This window comes from Littorina saxatilis, linkage group LG8 (genome assembly GCF_037325665.1).
Source record: "Littorina saxatilis isolate snail1 linkage group LG8, US_GU_Lsax_2.0, whole genome shotgun sequence".
Classification (NCBI taxonomy): domain Eukaryota; kingdom Metazoa; phylum Mollusca; class Gastropoda; order Littorinimorpha; family Littorinidae; genus Littorina; species Littorina saxatilis.
Genome location: NC_090252.1, coordinates 59862333 through 59882927, shown reverse-complemented (window position 1 = coordinate 59882927; position 20595 = coordinate 59862333). Strand labels below are relative to the sequence as shown.

The following is a 20595-nucleotide window of genomic DNA, read 5'->3' as shown; positions in this document are numbered from 1 at the left end:
AATTGTCTCTTTGCACTCGATTTTTCTCTTTAGCATTGTAAATGTTAGGTCTGCATTCCTTACATAGGTGCATGATTTTACTATTGACACGTTTTGAAAAAGGTCTAAAATCTGTATTTATTGTGAGTCTTGACTGGTTTCACATCTTAAAACAGATGTTCATTTGTTGTTAGTTTGCAATTGTTTAGAATGTTAAACAAAAACTAAAGTCGTAATAGTTGTGTATGTTTTCGCTGGTTTAAGTTTTTAAACAGAGACAAAAGTGTACAAGTTACAAGTTTGGGACAGGCACTGAAGTGTTCATTTGATGTATGTTTACATTGTCGACACTTCTTGCTGCAGAGACTGCAGTTGTCATTTATTGTGTAGTTGCATTGGTTACGACTCATGAACATAGTCTATAGTCTTCATTTATTTTCATTTGTTTGCAAGGTAAATAATGTATTTAAGAAACCCCATGGGGGTACACGAACAAACACAACAAAAATTCAAATACAAGAAAGATATGCAAACTGTTTCAACATATATATAAACTCATTCCGAAAAAAAAGAAAGAAAGATTTCATAATTCAAAAAAAGAAATTCACGGGTTATGACTATATGCATGTGTACACACCATTGCGGAAACAAAACATATACTAACTTTTTTTTTTTTTTTCAAACAATTTTATTCAAATAAATAACAACAATTAACAATATCTCATACAATGAGTTAAATACAACAATTAACAATATCTCATACAATGAATTAAATACAACTTATCGATAACAACAAGCTAACTTTTCTTTAACGTTTTGTTCTTCGAACACTCACACAAAAATGCTTCTTATCTGTAACTGCCTATCAAAAATACTTTCCAACGGTAAAAACGAATTTGTTTTTTTATATATACTAACGCACATCTTTCCGATTAAGATAATGTGGTTCAATTTATACATAGTTGCCTTTTTCACCATTACAAAATGCATACCAAATAAAACATCACTAACTTTCAAAACAACCTTAATTTCTAAAGTACGAAATATAAATTTTTCAATAAACTTCCAGAATTTGTATACAACCGGGCATTCAAAAAAGAAGTGTTCAATGAAATCAGTTACATCACAACAGTAATTACATTTATTAGTTTCCGTTACTTTCATTTTACACAGGAGCATGTTGGTCGGATAAATGTTGTGCATAATTTTCCAGTGTAAAACTCTTAATCTAGTCTCTTGTGTTGACTGATAGGCAACTATCCAAGATCGTTCATCAATTTCTACATTAAACTTTCTCTTCCAAAATCCTCCGGAACATGGTACATCTGTTTTCATATTGATAATCTCTTTCCTATATTCTCTGGCACTTTACACATTTTTGCCGTTAAACAGTGGTAAGGTAATACAAGCATCATCAGTCATATTTACAACATTTTTCCTCATAAATAATGACACAGCAGCTTTTACAACATTATATTCAAGAATTCGGTTTGGTGAATATCCAATCAGATCACAAATATCTTGATATGATAATATGTTTCCCGAACGTACAATGTCAGTTAATACCAATACACCTCGTTGTATCCAACTTTCAAAAAACTTTGCCACTATACGTTAAGCATGCATTATTCCATAATAAAACCGGCCCGATTGTCCCACGATCGTAGTGGTTATTATCCAGCCAATATTTTAATACTGCTTTCCAAAAGTGTGATTTCACTAGGTCTAACCCTTTAAATCATATCATAGAAGATATTTGCTGTAAAACTAGAGTTGTTTGTCTCCTTGCAATTTGCAGTCTCAATCAAGGGCTCACGTTCATGTAGACATCATCAGAGTTGTCTCTCAGCTGGTCAGGTTGGCAAGTAGCCTCTCCTGACAAAGAAGAAACACATTTGACATTATATTTGACAAGCGTGTGGCGGGGTGGTAATACGTCGGCCTCTTAATCGGAAGGTCGAGGGTTCGAATCCCGGCCGCGGCCGCCTGGTGGGTTAAGTGTGAAGATTGTTTTCCGATCTCCCAGGTCAACTTATGTGCAGACCTGCTGGTGGCTTAGCCTCCTTCGTGTGTACACGCAAGCACAAGACCAAGTGCGCACAGAAAAGATCATGTAATCCATGTAAGAGTTCGGTGGGTTATAGAAACAAAAACGGTCATACACGTACAATTCCACTCGTGCAAAAACACGAGTGTACGTGGGAGTTTCAGCCCACGAACGCAGAAGAAGAAGAAGAAGAAGAAGAAGAAGAAGAAGAAGAAGAAGAAGAAGAAGAAGAAGAAGAAGAAGAAGAAGAAGAAGAAGAAGAAGAAGAAGAAGAAGAAGAAGAAGAAGACATTATATTTGAGCGTTATTTACCTCACATATTTATATTGTAATGACACTATCAATGAGGATAATCGTGCTGTGCTGATTTGAGTGTTTTGCAATCAGGAAAAAAAGCAACACATTATTAACACGCACACAACGCATTACATTGCGTTCACTTGCAGGCAACGCGAGGTAACTGCCCTACATTAATTTTTAGAAAGAGTTGCTTCCCTTCCACATGATATTGGTTGCGGAGTGGCAAGATAAATGGCCGCAAGTGATATTTGATTGACAACAAAATTGAGCTTTGCAGTTTGCAAAATATACTCTCAAGCAGTGGTGACAACTTGATATTCCAAAGCTTATAATATATTAGGCCATGTTTATAAGTCGCCTTGAGTCGCCTTGTGGTGAGATATGTGCGCGTTATAAATTCTCGTATTATTATTTCATTTGCAAATAACGTGCCTCTGAAAATAAAAGTAATTGCCAAACGTTCTACAAGGGTGGATCTCCAACACATTGTAAAGGCAGTTTGTTCAATGCTATTTTCTAGAAGAATAAAATCTACAAAAGTGTTCAGTTTGATACACCTTCACACCTTGCAAGGTCGATAATGCATTCGAAAGTACGACACCGATTTGAACAAATCCTTGACTCTGTTTACAGCAAATATAATTTGATATTAAATATCAGCACTTTGATTTTTTTTTCGTTATAAACAATGCGCAACGTTAACTGAACACTTTAAACGAAACAATGGGATGATTCGTCAACAACGAAACACTTTAGTCTTCACACTGATAAAAACAAACAGAAACACAAAGGTACCCTTACCTCCCTTGGGCTTCTTCTGAGCTTCAGTGTGCGTGTCTTGTTGTTGTCCTTCGTTGTCCTGCGTCGTCTTCTTCGTTGTCTTCTCCGTCGGCTTATCCGTCGTCGTCTTCGTCGTCTTGACAACGTCTGCATACACGTCGCCTTGGTGGTCGTCCGGCCTGGTCGCTCCTTGGCCATTTTGCGGGCGTGCGTCTTTAGGATCGGCTGTTGTGTTCTTGTTCTTTCTGAGTGCGTCAATGCCGTCCGAACTTTCGTAGAATTCGTTGATGTATTCTTCAAACTCCTCGCCTGGATATATGATTGAAAAGAGCAATACAAATTAGCAAAAACACGCGTGGGTGTTATCAGAAATAAACTGTTGCATTAATAATGTTTGCAAACTTGAAGGTAGATTCTTAAGTAATCTTAATACTCTTGCTTTGATCTGTGTTTGAGAAGAACAGTTATAATTAGCAAAAACACGCATGATTGTTATCAGAAAGAAACGGCATGCATTCTTGAAACTCTTAGCGTGGATCTATGCTTGAGAAGATCAGTTATGAATACCTAAAACTAACGTAGGTGTCATCAGACTAAAACAATTGAACGATTTATACAAAGCTGCAGGCAGTTACATATTACAGTGTGATGTACACTATTTTATGTAACAAAATTAACTGCGGATACGTGCCATTTTGCGTGCGTGAGTCTTTGGTAGGGGCGGCAGCTGGTGTTCCGTTTCTGTTGTTTCTGAGTGCTTCGATGCCGTCCGAACTTTCGTAGAATTCGTTGATGTATTCTTGAAACTCCTCAGCTGGCTCTATGATTGAGAAGAGCAGTTATAGTTAGACAACTATAAGGCGTGGGTGTTATCAGAAGAAAAAAAAACGGTTTGAAAATGCCTGCAGGCTTGCAGGAGGCAGATACGCAAATGATCAGGCATGAATTGATGAAACTATTCGCCTGGATCTATGTTTGAGAAGATCAGTTATGAATAACTAAAATTAACGTAGGTATCATCAGAGCAAAACAATTGAACGATTTATACAGAGCTGCAGGCAGTTACATTAAAATGTGTTATAAACTATTGCATGGTAAAAGAGGAGCGCGGATACGTTTTAAAAAGTTATCTAAAATGAGGTAAACATTGCAAGAATGTCTTTAACTGAGAATATTGTTTTTTTCCGCGCAAGATCCTGGCGTTCGTTTTTGAGAGAGAGAAAGAGAGAGAGAGAGAGAGAGAGAGAGAGAGAGAGAGAGAGAGAGAGAGAGAGAGAGAGAGAGAGAGAGAGAAAGAAAGAGAGAGAGAAGGAGAGAGACTGAGAAAGAGAGAGAGGGAGAGAGAGAGAGAGAGAGAGAGAGAGAGAGAGAGAGAGAGAGAGATATAGGCAGACAAACAGGGACACAGAGAGTAAACGATCACACATACAGGAACGAGCACGGTTGAAGAAACCCTCTTTAAAAAAAAAGAGATTGAGAGAGAAAACATCAGCAAGATACAGAGAGCAAGAAACAAGAGAAAAGAAGTAAAGCAGTAGAGACAGACAGAGAAAAAGTAAAAGAGAAAAAAAAGAAGAATGGGAAAGTGGGAATGTTTACCTGCGGTGGTATCTTTCCTTTCCTTTGTTGCATTCTTCTTCGGCTCTAAAATACAGAATCAAAATAACCACATCAGAATAATGTATTTGCAAAATAACTTCTGCTTATGCATGATAACCATAATATAAGATAAACCAGAAAAATAACATGGAATAAATCGTTACTGTTTGTTTGTTTGTTTTTTCGTTCATGGGCTGAAACTCCCACGGCTTTTACGTGTGTGACCGTTTTTACCCCGCCATTTAGGCAGCCATACGCCGCTTTCGGAGGAAGCATGCAGGGTATTTTCGTGTTTCTATAACCCACCGAACTCTGACATGGATTACAGGATCTGTTACGTGCGCACTTGGTCTTCTGCGTGCGTGTACACACGGGGGTGTTCGGACACCAAGGAGAGTCTGCACACAAAGTTGACTCTGAGAAATAAATCTCTCGCCGAACGTGGGGACAAACTCACGCTGACAGCGGCCAACTGGATGAAAAATCCAGCGCGCTACCGACTGAGCTACATCCCCGCCCAAAAATCGTTACTGTTTTTGCTTTTGCTTATATTTGTGTTTAATGCAAATACATGTTAACAACTGTCCATTGTTGATCATGTTTATGCTCAATAATGATGTATCATTAATTGCATGTCACTGCACAGGCACATTAATTATGTATTATCATTTGGCTTATGATGCTATGAATATACAAATAATGCAAGTGCAGTCGCATTCTACTTTTGAATCACATGAAAATCACTTACGCCTACGTCTGCGTCTTACGCAGAAGACGAAGACAACTATAATCACTACGACAATGACAACAATAGCAGCAATTCCTCCAGCGATAACCGCCAACGGTAATCCTTGTTTTTTGTGGATGCCTTGGGTTTCTTGGTTTTCTTGGCCATGTTTGTCATCTGAACAAAAAAAGTCCAAAACAAACGTAAAGAGCTCACTAAATGTGGCCACAAATTATTCCAACAGTTTTTGCACCTACATTAAAGCATTAATTCCCGTGTAATTTAATTTAAACGTTATATGCCAGTGAAGGCCGTTCACTTGAATATGTGGATCACCTTTCGGATTAAATATCATTTTACAGGGATCACGTGACCGCCGCTCAAATTAGGGTACCCTCAAAATCGACGGGACAAAAATGGAAGGGCACAATAAAAAATCGACTAACAATCACAATAGGCAAACCTTTGCAATTTTTACAATGACGAGTTTAAAAACGGTTTTCCGAATTATTGCGTCACATCTGAAACAATACGTGTAGCGATCTCAAATTGCTCTGAGCACGTTTAGTATGTTGGTAACATATTCTAAATATACCAAAGCAATCCAGCGCTTTGTGTCACGACACCCCTAAAAAATGACAAACAAACTCCCGTTTTTCACCGCTCTTGCGATCGACACCTGCATCTTTAGAAATAGCATAGCACACGTAATATGCAAGCTACCTAAACAAAACAAACTTTTTTCTGGGTAGATCATTGATTTGGCTTTCTTCTCGTATATGTAACAATTGCAAAGGTTTGCCTATTGTGATATTTTGTCGTTTTTTAATTTGGCCCTTCCGTTTTGGTCAAGTCGATTTTGAGGGTACCCTGATTTTAGCGGCGGTCACGTGATCCCTGTAAAATGATATTTAATCCGAAAGGTGATCCAGATATTGAAGAGAACAGCCTTCACTGGCATATTAAATTTGAATGAAATGACACGAGAATTAATGCTTTAACATGAGTGCGAAATCTGTTGCAATATTTTGTTGGCCAAGTTTAGTTGATCTCCTGATGACACAAACTACAGTTTGTTTGTTTGTTTGTTTATTTGTTGCTTAACGTCCAGCCGACTACGCAGAGCCATATCAGGACGAGGAAGGGGGGGATGAAGGGGGCCACTTGTCAAGCGATTCCTGTTTACAAATGCACTAACCCATTACTTGTGTCCCAGCAGGCTTTAGTAAAACTAAATTAATACCTACTGGAAGATTACCAGTTTCCAGTATGTTAAAATAGGCTTAACCTATCTACTGCTGGACTTACATCAGAACACTAACAGATTAAACTACACATGAATCGCGAGACAAGCGGCAAGAGAAGAGATTTTTGGAAAAAATACAGGTGAATGAGCAAGAAGGCAGAAAAAAGAAAAGAATTCATGAAGAAAAAGAGAGCATGACAGGAAAGAGGAACCAAAAATCTACCTAACAGCAAACTAGAAAGCTCCTGCGGTTCCAAAAACAGGAGGGGCTTTTAATTTCATAACCGCAGTGCCCCACTGCGGGAACAAACTACAGTGAACATATCTGGTGGGGACGTGTACGATTGTAGAAATTTCTATTCAGAAGGTGTGAAACATATATTTGGTGTGGTAAGGAGGCGTACAGCTTAGTATGTGGAGTTAACTGACAAATTGACAAATTCTTTATTTACGAGGGCAATGGCATAAGCAAACAGGTGCTTTTTTACACCCAGCCCTCGCCCATGGGGGGGTTTAATCTAATGATAATACGTTTTAAAAATGTTGGAATATCAATTAAAGAAGTAATACAAGTAAACGACAAACAAGCAAACGATTAACAGACTAAACAAACAAAAATATACATACAAACGAACATGGCATATTATTGTCAACTGTTAACTGACATGAGCACACTACAACTCTCCCAATAAGTGTTAATGTCGGTCATACAAAGAACCCACTGCATCAAAAACCTACAGCTGAAAAATCCTCACAAACATCTACAGAAGAGGAAACATGCTGATCCCACATGCTTTTCCACTGCATCGCTTTTTCTCGGTCAAGAGAAAACACCAGATTCAGAATCAACTTTGGGCAGAACAAATGGTGGCTCTGAACCACTTTGGTCATATAACTGTCAAGTGAGCTAGGAGGTATAACACACTTGGTGAAAGTGGTGATTGAAAGCGTCCATGCATTTTGTTTATATACTACCTTTACATAAATAATAACAGACATTTTAGGCAGAACGCCCATGTTAACTCATCGTCTGCCTATAATCAGCATGATAGAAGCAGTAACGGTATTTGCAGCCAATATAACATGCCAAGCGATCCAGTGACATCGCTGATAACTAAACATGTACTTTTTAGCGCACTCTCTCTCTCCCCCTCTCATTCTTTCTCTCCCACTTTCTCCCCCCCCCTCTCCCCCCTCTCTCTCCCTCTCTTTCTCTCTATTTTGCTCTGTCTCTCACTCAGTCTCTCTCACTCTCACTCCCTCCCCCCTCTCTCTGTCTGTCTGTCTCTCTCTCTATCTCTCTCTCTCTCTCTCTCTCTCTCTCTCTCTCTCTCTCTCTCTCTCTCTCTCTCTCTCTATCTCTCTCTCTCTCATTCCAAGAAATTGCAAAGAGAACGATACTACTTTCATAATGAGAAAAGGAAGGTCCTAATATGAATGTATCCCACCATAAAAATGATATCCTTTACTCATATCAATGCAATGAAACCTGCTCTAGGGATTACCTCCCCGCAACGACAAAAAATCAATGACTAATCAATGTGTTTTGGTCTCTATACACTTCGCCTTTTCAAATCGATCACTTGTATACAAAGTAATGTTTGTATGGTCAGTCCGCTGAGAGGTCGTTATATAAACACAGGTTCAACTGTGTTGGTAGTATGACTAAATCATTTGAAAATCCTGGTCTAAACAATCCTGTTTCAGCTAATCATTAAAGAGTATACCACTCTGACATGACTGATTTCACGGAGCTAGAACACCGCTTCGGGAAAACACAGTGGTATAACTTACTGATTGCACGGAGCTAGAACACCGCTTCGGGAAAACACAGTGGTATAACTTACTGATTGCACGGAGCAAGAACACCGCTTCGGGAAAACACAGTGGTATAACTTACTGATTGCACGGAGCTAGAACACCGCTTCGGGAAAACACAGTGGTATAACTTACTGATTGCACGGAGCAAGAACACCGCTTCGGGAAAACACAGTGGTATAACTTACTAATTGCACGGAGCTAGAACACCGCTTCGGGAAAACACAGTGGTATAACTTACTGATTGCACGGAGCTAGAACACCGCTTCGGGAAAACACAGTGGTATAACTTACTGATTGCACGGAGCAAGAACACCGCTTCGGGAAAACACAGTGGTATAACTTACTAATTGCACGGAGCTAGAACACCGCTTCGGGAAAACACAGTGGTATAACTTACTGATTGCACGGAGCTAGAACACCGCTTCGGGAAAACACAGTGGTATAACTTACTGATTGCACGGAGCAAGAACACCGCTTCGGGAAAACACAGTGGTATAACTTACTAATTGCACGGAGCTATAACACCGCTTCGGGAAAACACAGTGGTATAACTTACTGATTGCACGGAGCAAGAACACCGCTTCGGGAAAACACAGTGGTATAACTTACTGATTGCATGGAACTTGAAAACCGCTGTTGATTTTAGCTCCGGTCGTTTAAAATTAGACACAACGCAGACGACTTCCGTTCCGTTAGTGATGACTTCCGGTGTGACGGTGCACACGCTTGACTTAGGGGTCAAGGTTTCAGTCAGACACGTAACGCTCCAAGAGAAATTGGCTGAGGGAAACACGGCATCGGATGTACAGGTCAAGGTTGTATTCTGAACAGGATCGCTGACCTCAGGGACTTCAATGGTAGCATTGGTTGGCCCGTCTGAAGTGACAACAGCAACACAGCTATGTTTCACTGATAATGCATGTTTATTTATATTCCGTGTGTTTATCTCTGTAGAGGTTGTGTCAATTGCTGTGGTTGTTATGAGGTCCAATCAAAAGCAAGCAAACAAGCCACCTCAAGCTTTTTCTATCAACCACAACACAATCAGCAACACCAGCAACCGCAGTAGCAACACAACGAACGATAACAAGGAAAACACATTCATTTGGTCACCAAACAAAACACTTGCTTATTTGTTTTGCTTATCTGTCTGCGCTGCGTGTTTGACTGTTTTACCGTATGGTTTTCCGTCCACCAAGCGATCCTGTGGGTAAGATGCCACGATGTTGGCATCTCTAGTAGCTAAACAGCGGAACTTGAAATCCTGTTGGAAAATCTGTTGTTTCTTTCACGTTAGACTTCTTGGTGGTGTATTCGTCTGATGGGTTCAAAATCAAATGAAAACAATTCTAGAAGGCACGATTCCAATCTCTCTCTCTCTCTCTCTCTCTCTCTCTCTCTCTCTCTCTCTCTCTCTCTCTCTCTCTCTCTCTCTCTCTCTCTCTCTCTCTCTCTCTCTCTCCCGCTCTCTCTTTCTCTCCCTCTCTCATTCAAAGAAATAGCCAAAACGGACGAGACTACTTTCCTACTGAGAATAAGGAGGTCCTGATACGAATGTTTCCCATCATAAAAATAATATCCTTTACTCACATCAATGCAATGAAACCTGCTTAAGCGATCATCTCCCCGTTCTAATGTGTTTTGGTCTCTATGCATTTCACCTTTTCAAATCCATCAATTGCATATTACAATAATGTTTGCATGATCTGTCCGTTGAGAGGTCGTTAACACAGGTTTGACTGTATTGGCAGTGTTACAAAATCATTTGAAAATCCTGGTTTAACCAATTGTGACCCTCCACCACGGAATGAGTCGCATGTCACCTTTGCATGATTTTCATATTTTTACATGTTCCTAAAGAGTTTTTTATGCTCTATCGAGTGGTGAAAACCGTTTTAGAAAAGAGCGAAAACTGTTTGAGTTATAAGCCTGTGACTAAGGTGACCCTCACACTGTTACCAGACACTCCCCGGACTTATATTAAGCCTAGCGCAGAACCGCGCGAGGTGACATGCGACTCATTTCGTGGTGGAGGGTCACAATTCTGTTTCAGCTAAATAAGAATAACAACAGTATTATCCATCTCACTACCTTCAAAGCAGACGAAAAGCAGACATCTTCATTTTCTTCCACGGGAGAAATCGTTGCAGGACCCAAGCATATTTTTCCACGCTTTCTTGTCTTTTTACAATCAGTCGCAAAAATGAAATGTCAATCTTTTTTCGCAACTTGTCAAGTCAGTCAAAACGACCGCAGAACACAGAACTGAGAAATTACACTGATTGGAATACGAAAGATCTTCGATGACGAAAGTATAAATGACGATGTTATTTATGTATTTATTCGTGTGTATATTTTTCGTTTCGTTTCACAGCCCTTCATATGGGGCTATGGCATTAATGAATAAACCATCCATCCATCCATCTCCCTCGATCTCTCTCCATCACTCTCTCTCTTCTCTTTCTCTCCCTCCCTTTCTCTCTCCCTCCCTCTCTCTTTCTCTGTCTCTCTCTTTCTCTATCTGTCTCTCTCTGTATCCATCTCTCTCTTTCTCTCTCTCTCACTCTCTCTCTCTCTCTCTCTCTCTCTCTCTCTCTCTCTCTCTCTCTTTCTCTCTCTCTTTCTCTTTTTTTTTTTAAATGCATGCTTACTTTGTCATTGTGTCGTTTGTGTTTATTTGCTTGTTTGCTTATTTGTTCGATTGTTTGTTGGTTTGTTCGTTTAATTTGTTTATTTGTCAGGTTGTTTTACTTGTTTATCATTTATTATACATTTGTATTCACCGTGAAGTAAGGACCGGTTGTAAAAAAAAGGCGTAGCCTTCAACCTCTATCCTTGAAAAATAAAGTCCCATCATCATCATCATCATCTCTCTCTCTCTCTCTCTCTCTCTCTCTCTCTCTCTTTCTCTCTCTGTGTCATTCAAAGAAATCCCTCACCGGATAAGAATTCATTCATACTTAGAAAAGAAGGGTCCTGAAATGAATCTGTCCCATGATAAAAATAATCTGATTTAATTACTCTTGGCAACACAGTGAAACCTGTTCTAGCGATCACCTCCCCATAACGACAACCTGTCAAAAACGACCACTCCAAACAATACATGCCTAATGTGGTTTGGCTCTATATATTGAACATGTCCATGTCGATCACTTGTCCATTAAAATCATGTTTGTTCAGGCGTGTGAGTGTTTGTTAAACACAGGTTCGACTGTATAAGCTGTATGACTAAACTATTTGAACATCTAGTCTAAACAATCCTGTTTCAGCTAATCATGACAAATCAAAACTGTGATATGACCCCTTTGTAAAGTACTGATATTATGGTACTTGAAACCCGCTTCGGGAAAACACAGAGTTACTTACTGATAATGACTCTTTCCAGAAAAAAATACAGTTTTACTTACTGATCTCACGGAACTTGAAAACCGCTGTGGCATTTAGCTCCGGTACACCAGAATTCAACACAATGCAGACGACCTCCGTTCCATTAGTTGTGACTTCTGGTGTGACGGCGCATGCGCTTGACTGGCGGGTCAAGGTCTCGGTCAGACACGTGACGGACCAAGAGAAATTGGCTGCGGGAAACACGTCATCGGATGTACAGTTCAAGGTTGTATTCTGAACAGGATCGCTGACCTCAGGGACTTCAATGGTAGCACTGGTTGGTCCGTCTGTAATGACAACGGCAATGTTTCGGCATACTATGTTGACACTAGCGTGTATGCTCGCATCATGCACTGATAATGCATGTTCATTTATATTCCGTCTCCTTATCACTGAAGCATCTCAGACGGTGTGTCATAAACTCAGCTTCTGTATTTGTTGTGACGTCTAGTGAATAGGAAGCAGGAAAGCCGCAACGAACTTTCAATGAACAACAAAATAAATGACAGCAGCAACAACGCCATCAGCCACAGTAGCAACACAACTACCATGACAAATCAGATACAATAATGTTTGGTCACCAAGGAGCACTTGCTATTGTTGTGTCTGATTGTCTCTCTGAATTTCCGTCTGTAACTCTTTCTGTTTGTTTGTTTGTGGGATTCTTTGTTTGTTTGTACTTCTTTGTTTGTGTGTTTGTTACTTTTACTCACACATTACATCAAAAGTGTAGTTGTAGTAAGCGTTGATCTCTTCCCCCGCTCCCCACACTGAGTAGCAGCGATACACAGTCCCGTTTTGCTGTCTCTTCACATTGTCAAGTTCCAGGACCGCTGAAGTCGTATTGTGTTCCCAGGACACATTAGCGGGTGGTGAGCCTTGCTGGGCGGGCAGGTAACCACACTGACATCTCACGTCACTTCCTTCTGCCACGTAGGCTGGACACGTGTTGTTCAGTGTCGTAAGGTTTCCTGGTCTTTCTGTGTAAATTGTAGTACAGATACGTAGGGTTTTAATGAAATATAGCAACTATGTCACTCTACAAACAGCATTTGACTGCTCATTTTCTGGCATCACTGCTGATCAAGGTTTTGTTCTTGAAAGTAACCTTGCTTATATATCTATTATTAATACTGCTACTACCACTACTACTACTACTACTACTACTACTACTACTACTACTACTACTACTACTACTACTACTACTACTACTACTACTACTACTACTACTACTACTACTACTATGTAGTCCACAAGTACTTCAACTGATACTGATACTGACATTACCACTACGGGTATTGCTGTTGCACATACTATTGCAGCTACAATAAACAAACTAAAACAAAAATACCGAAGATCGATGATGTACTGTCTACCTAAGACGCAGTATCAGTGCATTGACTGGTAGAATCACACATGCTAGAGAAATGTACATAAAAAACGGCGTAGAATAAGACATAGTAGCTGCTCGATTTTGAATGCAGAACAACAGAATGTTTAATCCAGATCAAATCAGAATGTATAGAAGCTAAAGCACATAGATGCAGGCGCAGTCAGACAAACATAAACAAACAGAGACAAATCATTATGTAGCGGAAGAGAAAAGCAGTCAGATAAATTATGTTGAAAGACAGACAGATAAATATAAAGCAAACCAGCCAGCCAGTCAACCAGCCAGGCAACGAGCTATGCAGCCACCCCCATACACACACACATACACACACACACACATACACACACATACACACGTACACACATTATGTGCACACACATATAAACAAACACATACACATACACACACACACACAAAACACCCCCCACACAGACACTCACACACACACACACACACACACACACACACACACATACACACACACACACACACACACACACACACACACAGCCTCATACCTATGTGCACCGTGCCAGCGTTTACTGGTCCGGGTCCAGGCAGAACTTCCACAGAAAATGTGTGTTGACCCACTACAGTAGGCAGCTGTATATCTACATCACACTTGCCACGGAAATACCACGTCTTGTTATCTTCTGCATAGTAGGCATCCAGAGTAGTTACATTCGATTGAACCTGGAACGCATTTTGTTCGCATATACTGTAAACTACGTAGTATGCGCCCAGTGTCGAGTAAACAACCACCCCCTACTTTGGGTCCAAAACTGTGTACATTGCAACCACCCCCCCCCCCCCCCCCCAAAGGTGTCAAAAGCTGTTTCTACTTGATTCTAAACTTGATTATCATTTTTAGGAAACAATTTTAAGATGCTGCATTGCAGTCATACCGCTGAGTTTACATTATGTCTATTGATAACCATGGCAACAGTGGACGAAATAAATAGATCGCTTGGGTGAACGGACTTTATTTCATTTTATTTTAAATACACCGTGTTTGACACGCGTCTTCTCACCCCACCCCCCACCCCTTCCTCCCACCCCCACGGACTGTATCTCAGAGAAAGAGACATAGAAGTTTTTGATTGTTTTGCACAAAAACAAATCCTACTAATATTCCGTTACCAAGTGAACAAAAGGCACTATTTCTCACGAAGAACACATTCTGCCTAGGGTAGATATAATACCTATTAAAGGCCCACTCCCTACTTTTGAGCGAATCTGGTGCATAAGGGATGTTGGCGTTTACACACACACTCACACTGTCTTCGTGTTTGTAATGTGGATCAATGTTTCTTTCAGTATGTCTGTCTATTGCCCTCTATCTCTCTCTTTCTCTCGTTATCTCTCTCTCGCTTTCTCTCTCTCACTCTCTCTCTCTCTCTCTCTCTCTCTCTCTCTCTCTCTCTCTCTCTCTCTCTCTCTCTCTCTCTTTCTCTCGTTATATCTCTCTCTTTCTCTCTCTCTCTCTTTCTCTCGCTATCTCTCTCTCTCTCTCTCTCTCTCTCTCTCTTTCTCTCACTATCTCTCTCTCTCTCTCTCTCTCTCTCTCTCTCTCTTTCTCTCGCTATCGCTCTCTCTCTCTCTCTTTATCTCTCTCTCTCTTTATCTCTCTCTCGCTATCTCTCTCTCGCTATCTCTCTCTCGCTATCTCTCTCTCTCGCTATCTCTCGCTATCTCTCTCGCTATATCTCGCGAGTTATCTCTCGCTCGTTATCTCTCGCTATATCTCTCTCTCTCCCTCTCTCTCTCTCTCTCTCTCTCTCTCTCTCTCTCTCTCTCTCTCTCTCTCTCTCTCTCTCTCTCTCTCTCTCTCTCTCTCTCTCTCTCTCTCTCTCGCTCGTTCTAACACAGGTACGCATAATGAGTAACCACACATACTTACTTTGACATTATCCGGAGCATACACACGGCACAAAGTACTGTTGTCTGAAGTGTACAATTTGTCGAAGGAGACACTGACTGTAACTGTCCAGTTGTCGTGAAGCGTGGCGTTGGCATCATGCAGCTCTGGTTCATCTTTAGAAGCAAAACAAAAATAGCTACGTTGTGGGTAGATACAAATGTAGTTTATTCTGCAGTTGATCTAGTTCTTTTGTGATCCGTCTCGTCAGTTTTCACAGAACAAAGAGTATTGTGCTTGCTGTTTATTGGTTCTGTTAAAATCATAATGTTGACACTGATGTGGCTGCTGCTGCTGCTGATAATGGCGACAACGACGATAATTATGACAATGGCAATGGTGATGATGAATATGCATATGATGATGAATATGATGCATATGGATATGATGATGAATATAATGATGATGATGAATATGAATATGATGATGATGATGATGATGATGATGAATATGGTGATGATGATGATGTTGATGATGCATATGCATATGCTGATGAATATGCTGCTGCTGCTGCTGCTGCTGCTGCTGATGATGATGATGATGATGATGATGATGATGATGCATATGCTGATGCTGATGCTGATGATGATGATGATGATGATGATGATGATGATGAGTATGATGATGATGATGATGATGATGATGATGATGATGGTGGTGATGCACCCGATGCATACACATTTGGATGCCTTTAAGGCCACGCGGAATACGGTATGCTGTGGCTTCAAGGGCCTCCTGGTGTATCCTGGGTATAGTCTGTGGGGGCCTGTAGGCGTGATCATGATCATGGGGAAATGGCCAATCAGAATCTTTGCGAATCTCACGGCATCTTACAAAGCGCATTTCGGCGGCACTTTGGCAACACCCTTCCCAAATATATATCCTCGGTAAAGCTCTGAAAAGCTCTTTAAACTACAAAAATACGTAAATAATTCCTTTAAATATCAAGCCCCTTCTGTTTAAAATGATCTGCCCGTTCACATCCGCAGTTGCTCTTCTTGGATATCCCATGCTACGCCGTGTTGCCCTATGGCTGCCCTGGAATACCTATCCTGGACGCCTTGTGCCTAAGGTAGAATATGTATACAACAGGTGGATGATGATGATGATGATGATGATGATGATGATGATGATGATGATGATGATGATGATGATGATGATGATGATGATGATGATGATGATGATGATGATGATGATGATGATGATGATGATGATGATGATGATGATGATGATGATGATCAATGTTTTCGTACTTACACAAACAAGAAGTGCCAACTGTGTGTCAATTAAACATTTTGTGTTTGTTTTTACAAGGCGTGTTGCTTATTGACAATTGATCATCGTGTTATACTTGTGCCCGTAGAGAGCAATGATCTACTAGAGGAACACCAATCTGATTATTGTTGATACCACTGAACGGAAACTGCTCTACTTGAAGTCACCAGTGATTTGCTTGATGATGCAGATAACGGTAAAGTGTCAGTCCTTTCCTTACTGCATTTGTCAGCTGCTTTCGATACAATCGACCACTAGATTCTGCTGACAAGATTAGAAGATATTTTTGGAATCACTGCAACTGCATTGAAATGGTTCGAGTCGTACATGGAAGATAAGTTCCAGTCAGTTGTCATTGACGGTAGGACATCGGATCCTGCGCTCCCTCAGTGCGGTGTTCCGCACGGATTAGTGCTGGGGTCTGGCCTGTTTTATTTAGTCTATACAATCAACTATAATGTCACGCATCATGAAAGAACTAACCTGTAATTACCATAAGTTTGCTGACGATACGCAGCTAAGAGGTTCTGAAATACCAGAAAAAGGCAGTATTCTCATGGCAGACAAGCTTGAGCAGTGTGAAGAGAGAGTAAAAGATTGGATGCTGTGCAACAAACTGAAACAGAACGACAATAAGACTAAGGCTCTGAAAGTTGTTACCCGCTCCCAGTGTAGTAGAGCTCCTGGGGCTAGTCTTGGGGTGGGGGACCATGGAATAGCCTTTAAGCCTTACGTTAAGAATCTTGGGGTATATCTTGATTCACAATTTTCCAAGAGCAGACAAGTGAGTCACATTTGCAGTACATCCTACCTGGAGATTCGCAGAGTAGCCAAGATCAGGCGTTTTTTGACCAAGAAGGCTGCCACACAGCTCGTCTGTGCATGTGTTACACCTCACATTGACTACTACAATTCTCTCTTGGCTGGCATTTCAACTGATCAGCTATCTCGCATTCAACGAGTTCAGAACAGTGCAGCTAGGGTAATCCTCCAAAAGAAGCGCAGGGATCATGTTACACCACTGCTGAATCATCTCCACTGGCTTCCAGTGCAACAGAGAATACAGTACAAGCTGGGCACTCTCGCTTTCAATTACTTTCATGGCACCCTCCCTCCTTACTTGTCATCAAAACTGACAAAGTACTCTCCAACTAGGTCCCTCAGGTCCTCATCCCAGCTGCTCCTCACAGTCCCCAGAACTAAACTAAAAATCAGCTGGACAAAGATCCTTCCGATTTCCAAGTCCCTACACTTTGGAACTCACTTCCCCTAGCAGTCCGCCAGTCTCCTTCACTACCACCATTTAAGATTAAACTGAAGACTCACCTGTACACATCTGCCTTTTACTAAATTGAACAAAGTAATTAGGACATTGAAGCTGTGGTGTAATGTGTGCATGTGACTCGTGAGTGAATGTGCTGAATGATAAGTGTGCTTGTTGACTGGTTGTTTTTAAACCTTCCAGAGGATCATATGTGTATCTGGTTGTTGTTTATACAAAGTTAACTATTAGTATTAATGCCTGTATTGTATGCTGAATTGAATTCGATGTTTTAATGTGTACTGGGTTTAAAAGTCCTAATGCATTACTATAATACAGTATGCCTGTTGTTAGTTGTTTAATGTGTTGCCCCACAGTCTGTGTTACATTTTCGTTCTGTTTTAGATCTGTACGCTTTTATGTAAGTTCTGTTTCATTGTCCCGCAGTGGGGCACTGCGATTATGAAATTAAAGGCCCCTCCTGTTTTTGGAACCGCAGGAGCTTTCTAGTTTGCTGTTAGGTAGGTTCCTCTTTCCTGTCATGCTCTCTTTTTCTTCATGGATTCTTTTCTTTTTTCTGCCTTCTTGCTCATTCATCTGTATTTTTTCCAAAAATCTCTTCTCTTGCCGCTTGTCTCGCGATTCATGTATAGTTTAATCTGTTAGTGTTCTGATGTAAGTCCAGCAGTAGATAGGTTAAGCCTATTTTAACATACTGGAAACTGGTAATCTTCCAGTAGGTATTAATTTAGTTTTACTAAAGCCTGCTGGGACACAAGTAATGGGTTAGTGCATTTGTAAACAGGAATCGCTTGACAAGTGGCCCCCTTCATCCCCCCCTTCCTCGTCCTGATATGGCTCTGCGTAGTCGGCTGGACGTTAAGCAACAAATAAACAAACAAACAAACTGTTTCATTGTCAGACTTTTTAGGTGTAACTATGTGTCTATTACTTATCTTATGTATTTTCATCTTTTTAAAAACAATTTGTTTCTAGATTATCTTATATGACTATACGTGGTCGTTGTCTATGATTTTGTGTGTGTGTGTGTGTGTGTGATGCTTGTATGTTATTTACTACAAGGAAACTCTTTATATGTAAAATGTTGAATTTTAATGTCTAATGTAAAGCACCATGAGACTGCCATTTGGCGGTGAATGGCGCTATAAAAGAATGTTTTTTTAATTATTATTATTGACTGCCTTTCATTTACGTTTAATTATTGCAACTGAATGCACAACCTAATACCACACAAAGTTTGTTGTCCTGCTTCATTAAGCACAATCCTGTCTTTCATTGAATAAATAATATTGCAGAACGGAAGCTGTGCAACCTCTGGGTCATGAACACTGTTACTACGTTGTCATCTCATGCTTAGACTTAATGAAACAAAATAAAACATTAGGAAAGAGGAGATGTAATCTTATATATAAGTTGCAGATCACTGGCAACAATATAAAGAAAATAACTTACGCACAACTCGAATTTTGCATGAACGTCCATAAACTCCATTTTTACACTGCAGAGTCTTCCCTCCGTAACCTCTTTTTGGGTTGATAAACACCAAGTCACTGTGTGTCAGATACAGTCTCGCTTCAGCATCAGATCGTGGATTTGAACACACCTTGGGACACTGACCACAGTGTAAGCATGACGCAAGCCAGGTGCCCCCGTTGCCTACAATGATGTTCCACTCTGTGTCCTTTGAAGACTGCAGCAAATCACATCGAAATGTTGTATTTCCCTTTTCAGTTACGTCAAGTATGTCTCCGTTTGTTTGACAAGTCTGCATATCAGTATCTGCAGAAAAATAAAATAAAACTCGCAAATAAACAAACGGAAACACAAGCTAACACACACACACACACACACACACACACAAACAAACAAACAAACAAAGAATTAGACACCCACGTCTGCTTAATGTGTACGATATTAGGACCCCAGCAATGGCTTACAATTGCCTTTTACGAGAAAGAACGAAAGAACGATAGAGCGAGAGAGGTGAAAGAGCAAGAGAGAGCAAGAAAGAGAGAGAGAGAGAGAGAGAGAGAGAGAGAGAGAGAGAGAGAGAGAGAGAGAGAGAGAGAGAGAGAGAGAGAGAGAGAGAGAGAGAGAGAGAGAGAGAGAGAGAGAGAGAGAGAGAGAGAGAGATAGAGAGAGAGAGAGAGAGAGAACAAGAACAAGAACAATTCTTTATTCAACGAGGGTTGTTAGTTATATTGACTTATAGGATACAAATGTGAAAGATAATGTGGTTAAAGTGTGATAAGGTGATAATGTGATATAATTTTTAAAAAGGCAATGCATTGCTTCTATTTGTAGGCTTATTTTAGTAAGTGTGTGGGTACAATGTTTGCGTGTAACGATATGATGTGAATATGCGATGTGAATGTTACTACATGCATGGTTGATTGATTGATTAATTGATTGATTTTACAGACACACAGTCAAGCTTGTAATTTCTCTTTTAGAGATGAATAAAGATTATTGCATTGTATTGTATTGTATTGTATTGTAAGCAGTGATCTGCTTTTTTTACATCTGGCCCATCGCCCTAAAGAGGGACTAGTCTAAAATTGCTAAATAATAAGCAAGTAAAGAAAACTACTGCTACATGATTATAATAAAATGAGAGTAAGAACATATCATCAATTTACATACAATACATTGCTTAAATGAAAAATGTAAGTTCATTTGACATGAGTTAAAAATTACAGAGTAGATTGCACTGACGCAACAAAGTTGGAGAGAGAGAGAGAGAGAGAGAGAGAGAGAGAGAGAGAGAGAGAGAGAGAGAGAGAGAGAGAGAGAGAGAGAGAGAGAGAGAGAGAAAGAGATTGGATTGGATTGGAGAGAGAG

General features: G+C 40.2%; 2 protein-coding genes across 2 annotated transcripts; one reads left to right on the top strand and one right to left on the bottom strand.

The window, feature by feature from the left end:
* Positions 1–643: 643 nt before the first annotated feature.
* LOC138974763 (uncharacterized) lies at positions 644–16040 on the bottom strand. Its single transcript, XM_070347489.1, has 10 exons — positions 15875–16040; positions 15180–15313; positions 13798–13972; positions 12600–12866; positions 11907–12173; positions 5454–5609; positions 4706–4750; positions 3798–3926; positions 3128–3415; positions 644–1854 (listed from the first exon to the last, which is right to left on the bottom strand). Exons 1-10 carry the CDS (start codon positions 16038–16040, stop codon positions 1784–1786), a joined length of 1698 nt encoding a protein of 565 aa, XP_070203590.1. The 3' UTR covers positions 644–1783.
* An 889-nt stretch (positions 16041–16929) lies between these two features.
* On the top strand, positions 16930–17745 carry LOC138974762 (uncharacterized). Its single transcript, XM_070347488.1, has one exon. It carries the CDS (start codon positions 16930–16932, stop codon positions 17743–17745), a length of 816 nt encoding a protein of 271 aa, XP_070203589.1.
* The last annotated feature ends 2850 nt before the right edge of the window (positions 17746–20595 follow it).

What these genes read in the sequence shown, in the direction of transcription:
- LOC138974762 (XM_070347488.1), top strand. Translation starts at nt 16,930, where the DNA reads ATGTCACGCATCATGAAAGAACTAACCTGTAATTACCATAAGTTTGCT.
- LOC138974763 (XM_070347489.1), bottom strand. Translation starts at nt 16,040, where the DNA reads ATGCGCTTTGTAAGATGCCGTGAGATTCGCAAAGATTCTGATTGGCCA. An exon ending in CCTTAAAGGCATCCAAATGT is followed by an intron (nt 15,314 to 15,874) that starts GTATGCATCGGG and finishes TTGCTTCTAAAG; the next exon opens with ATGAACCAGAGCTGCATGAT. An exon ending in CGTAAGACGCAGACGTAGGC is followed by an intron (nt 4,751 to 5,453) that starts GTAAGTGATTTT and finishes TCTGTATTTTAG; the next exon opens with AGCCGAAGAAGAATGCAACA.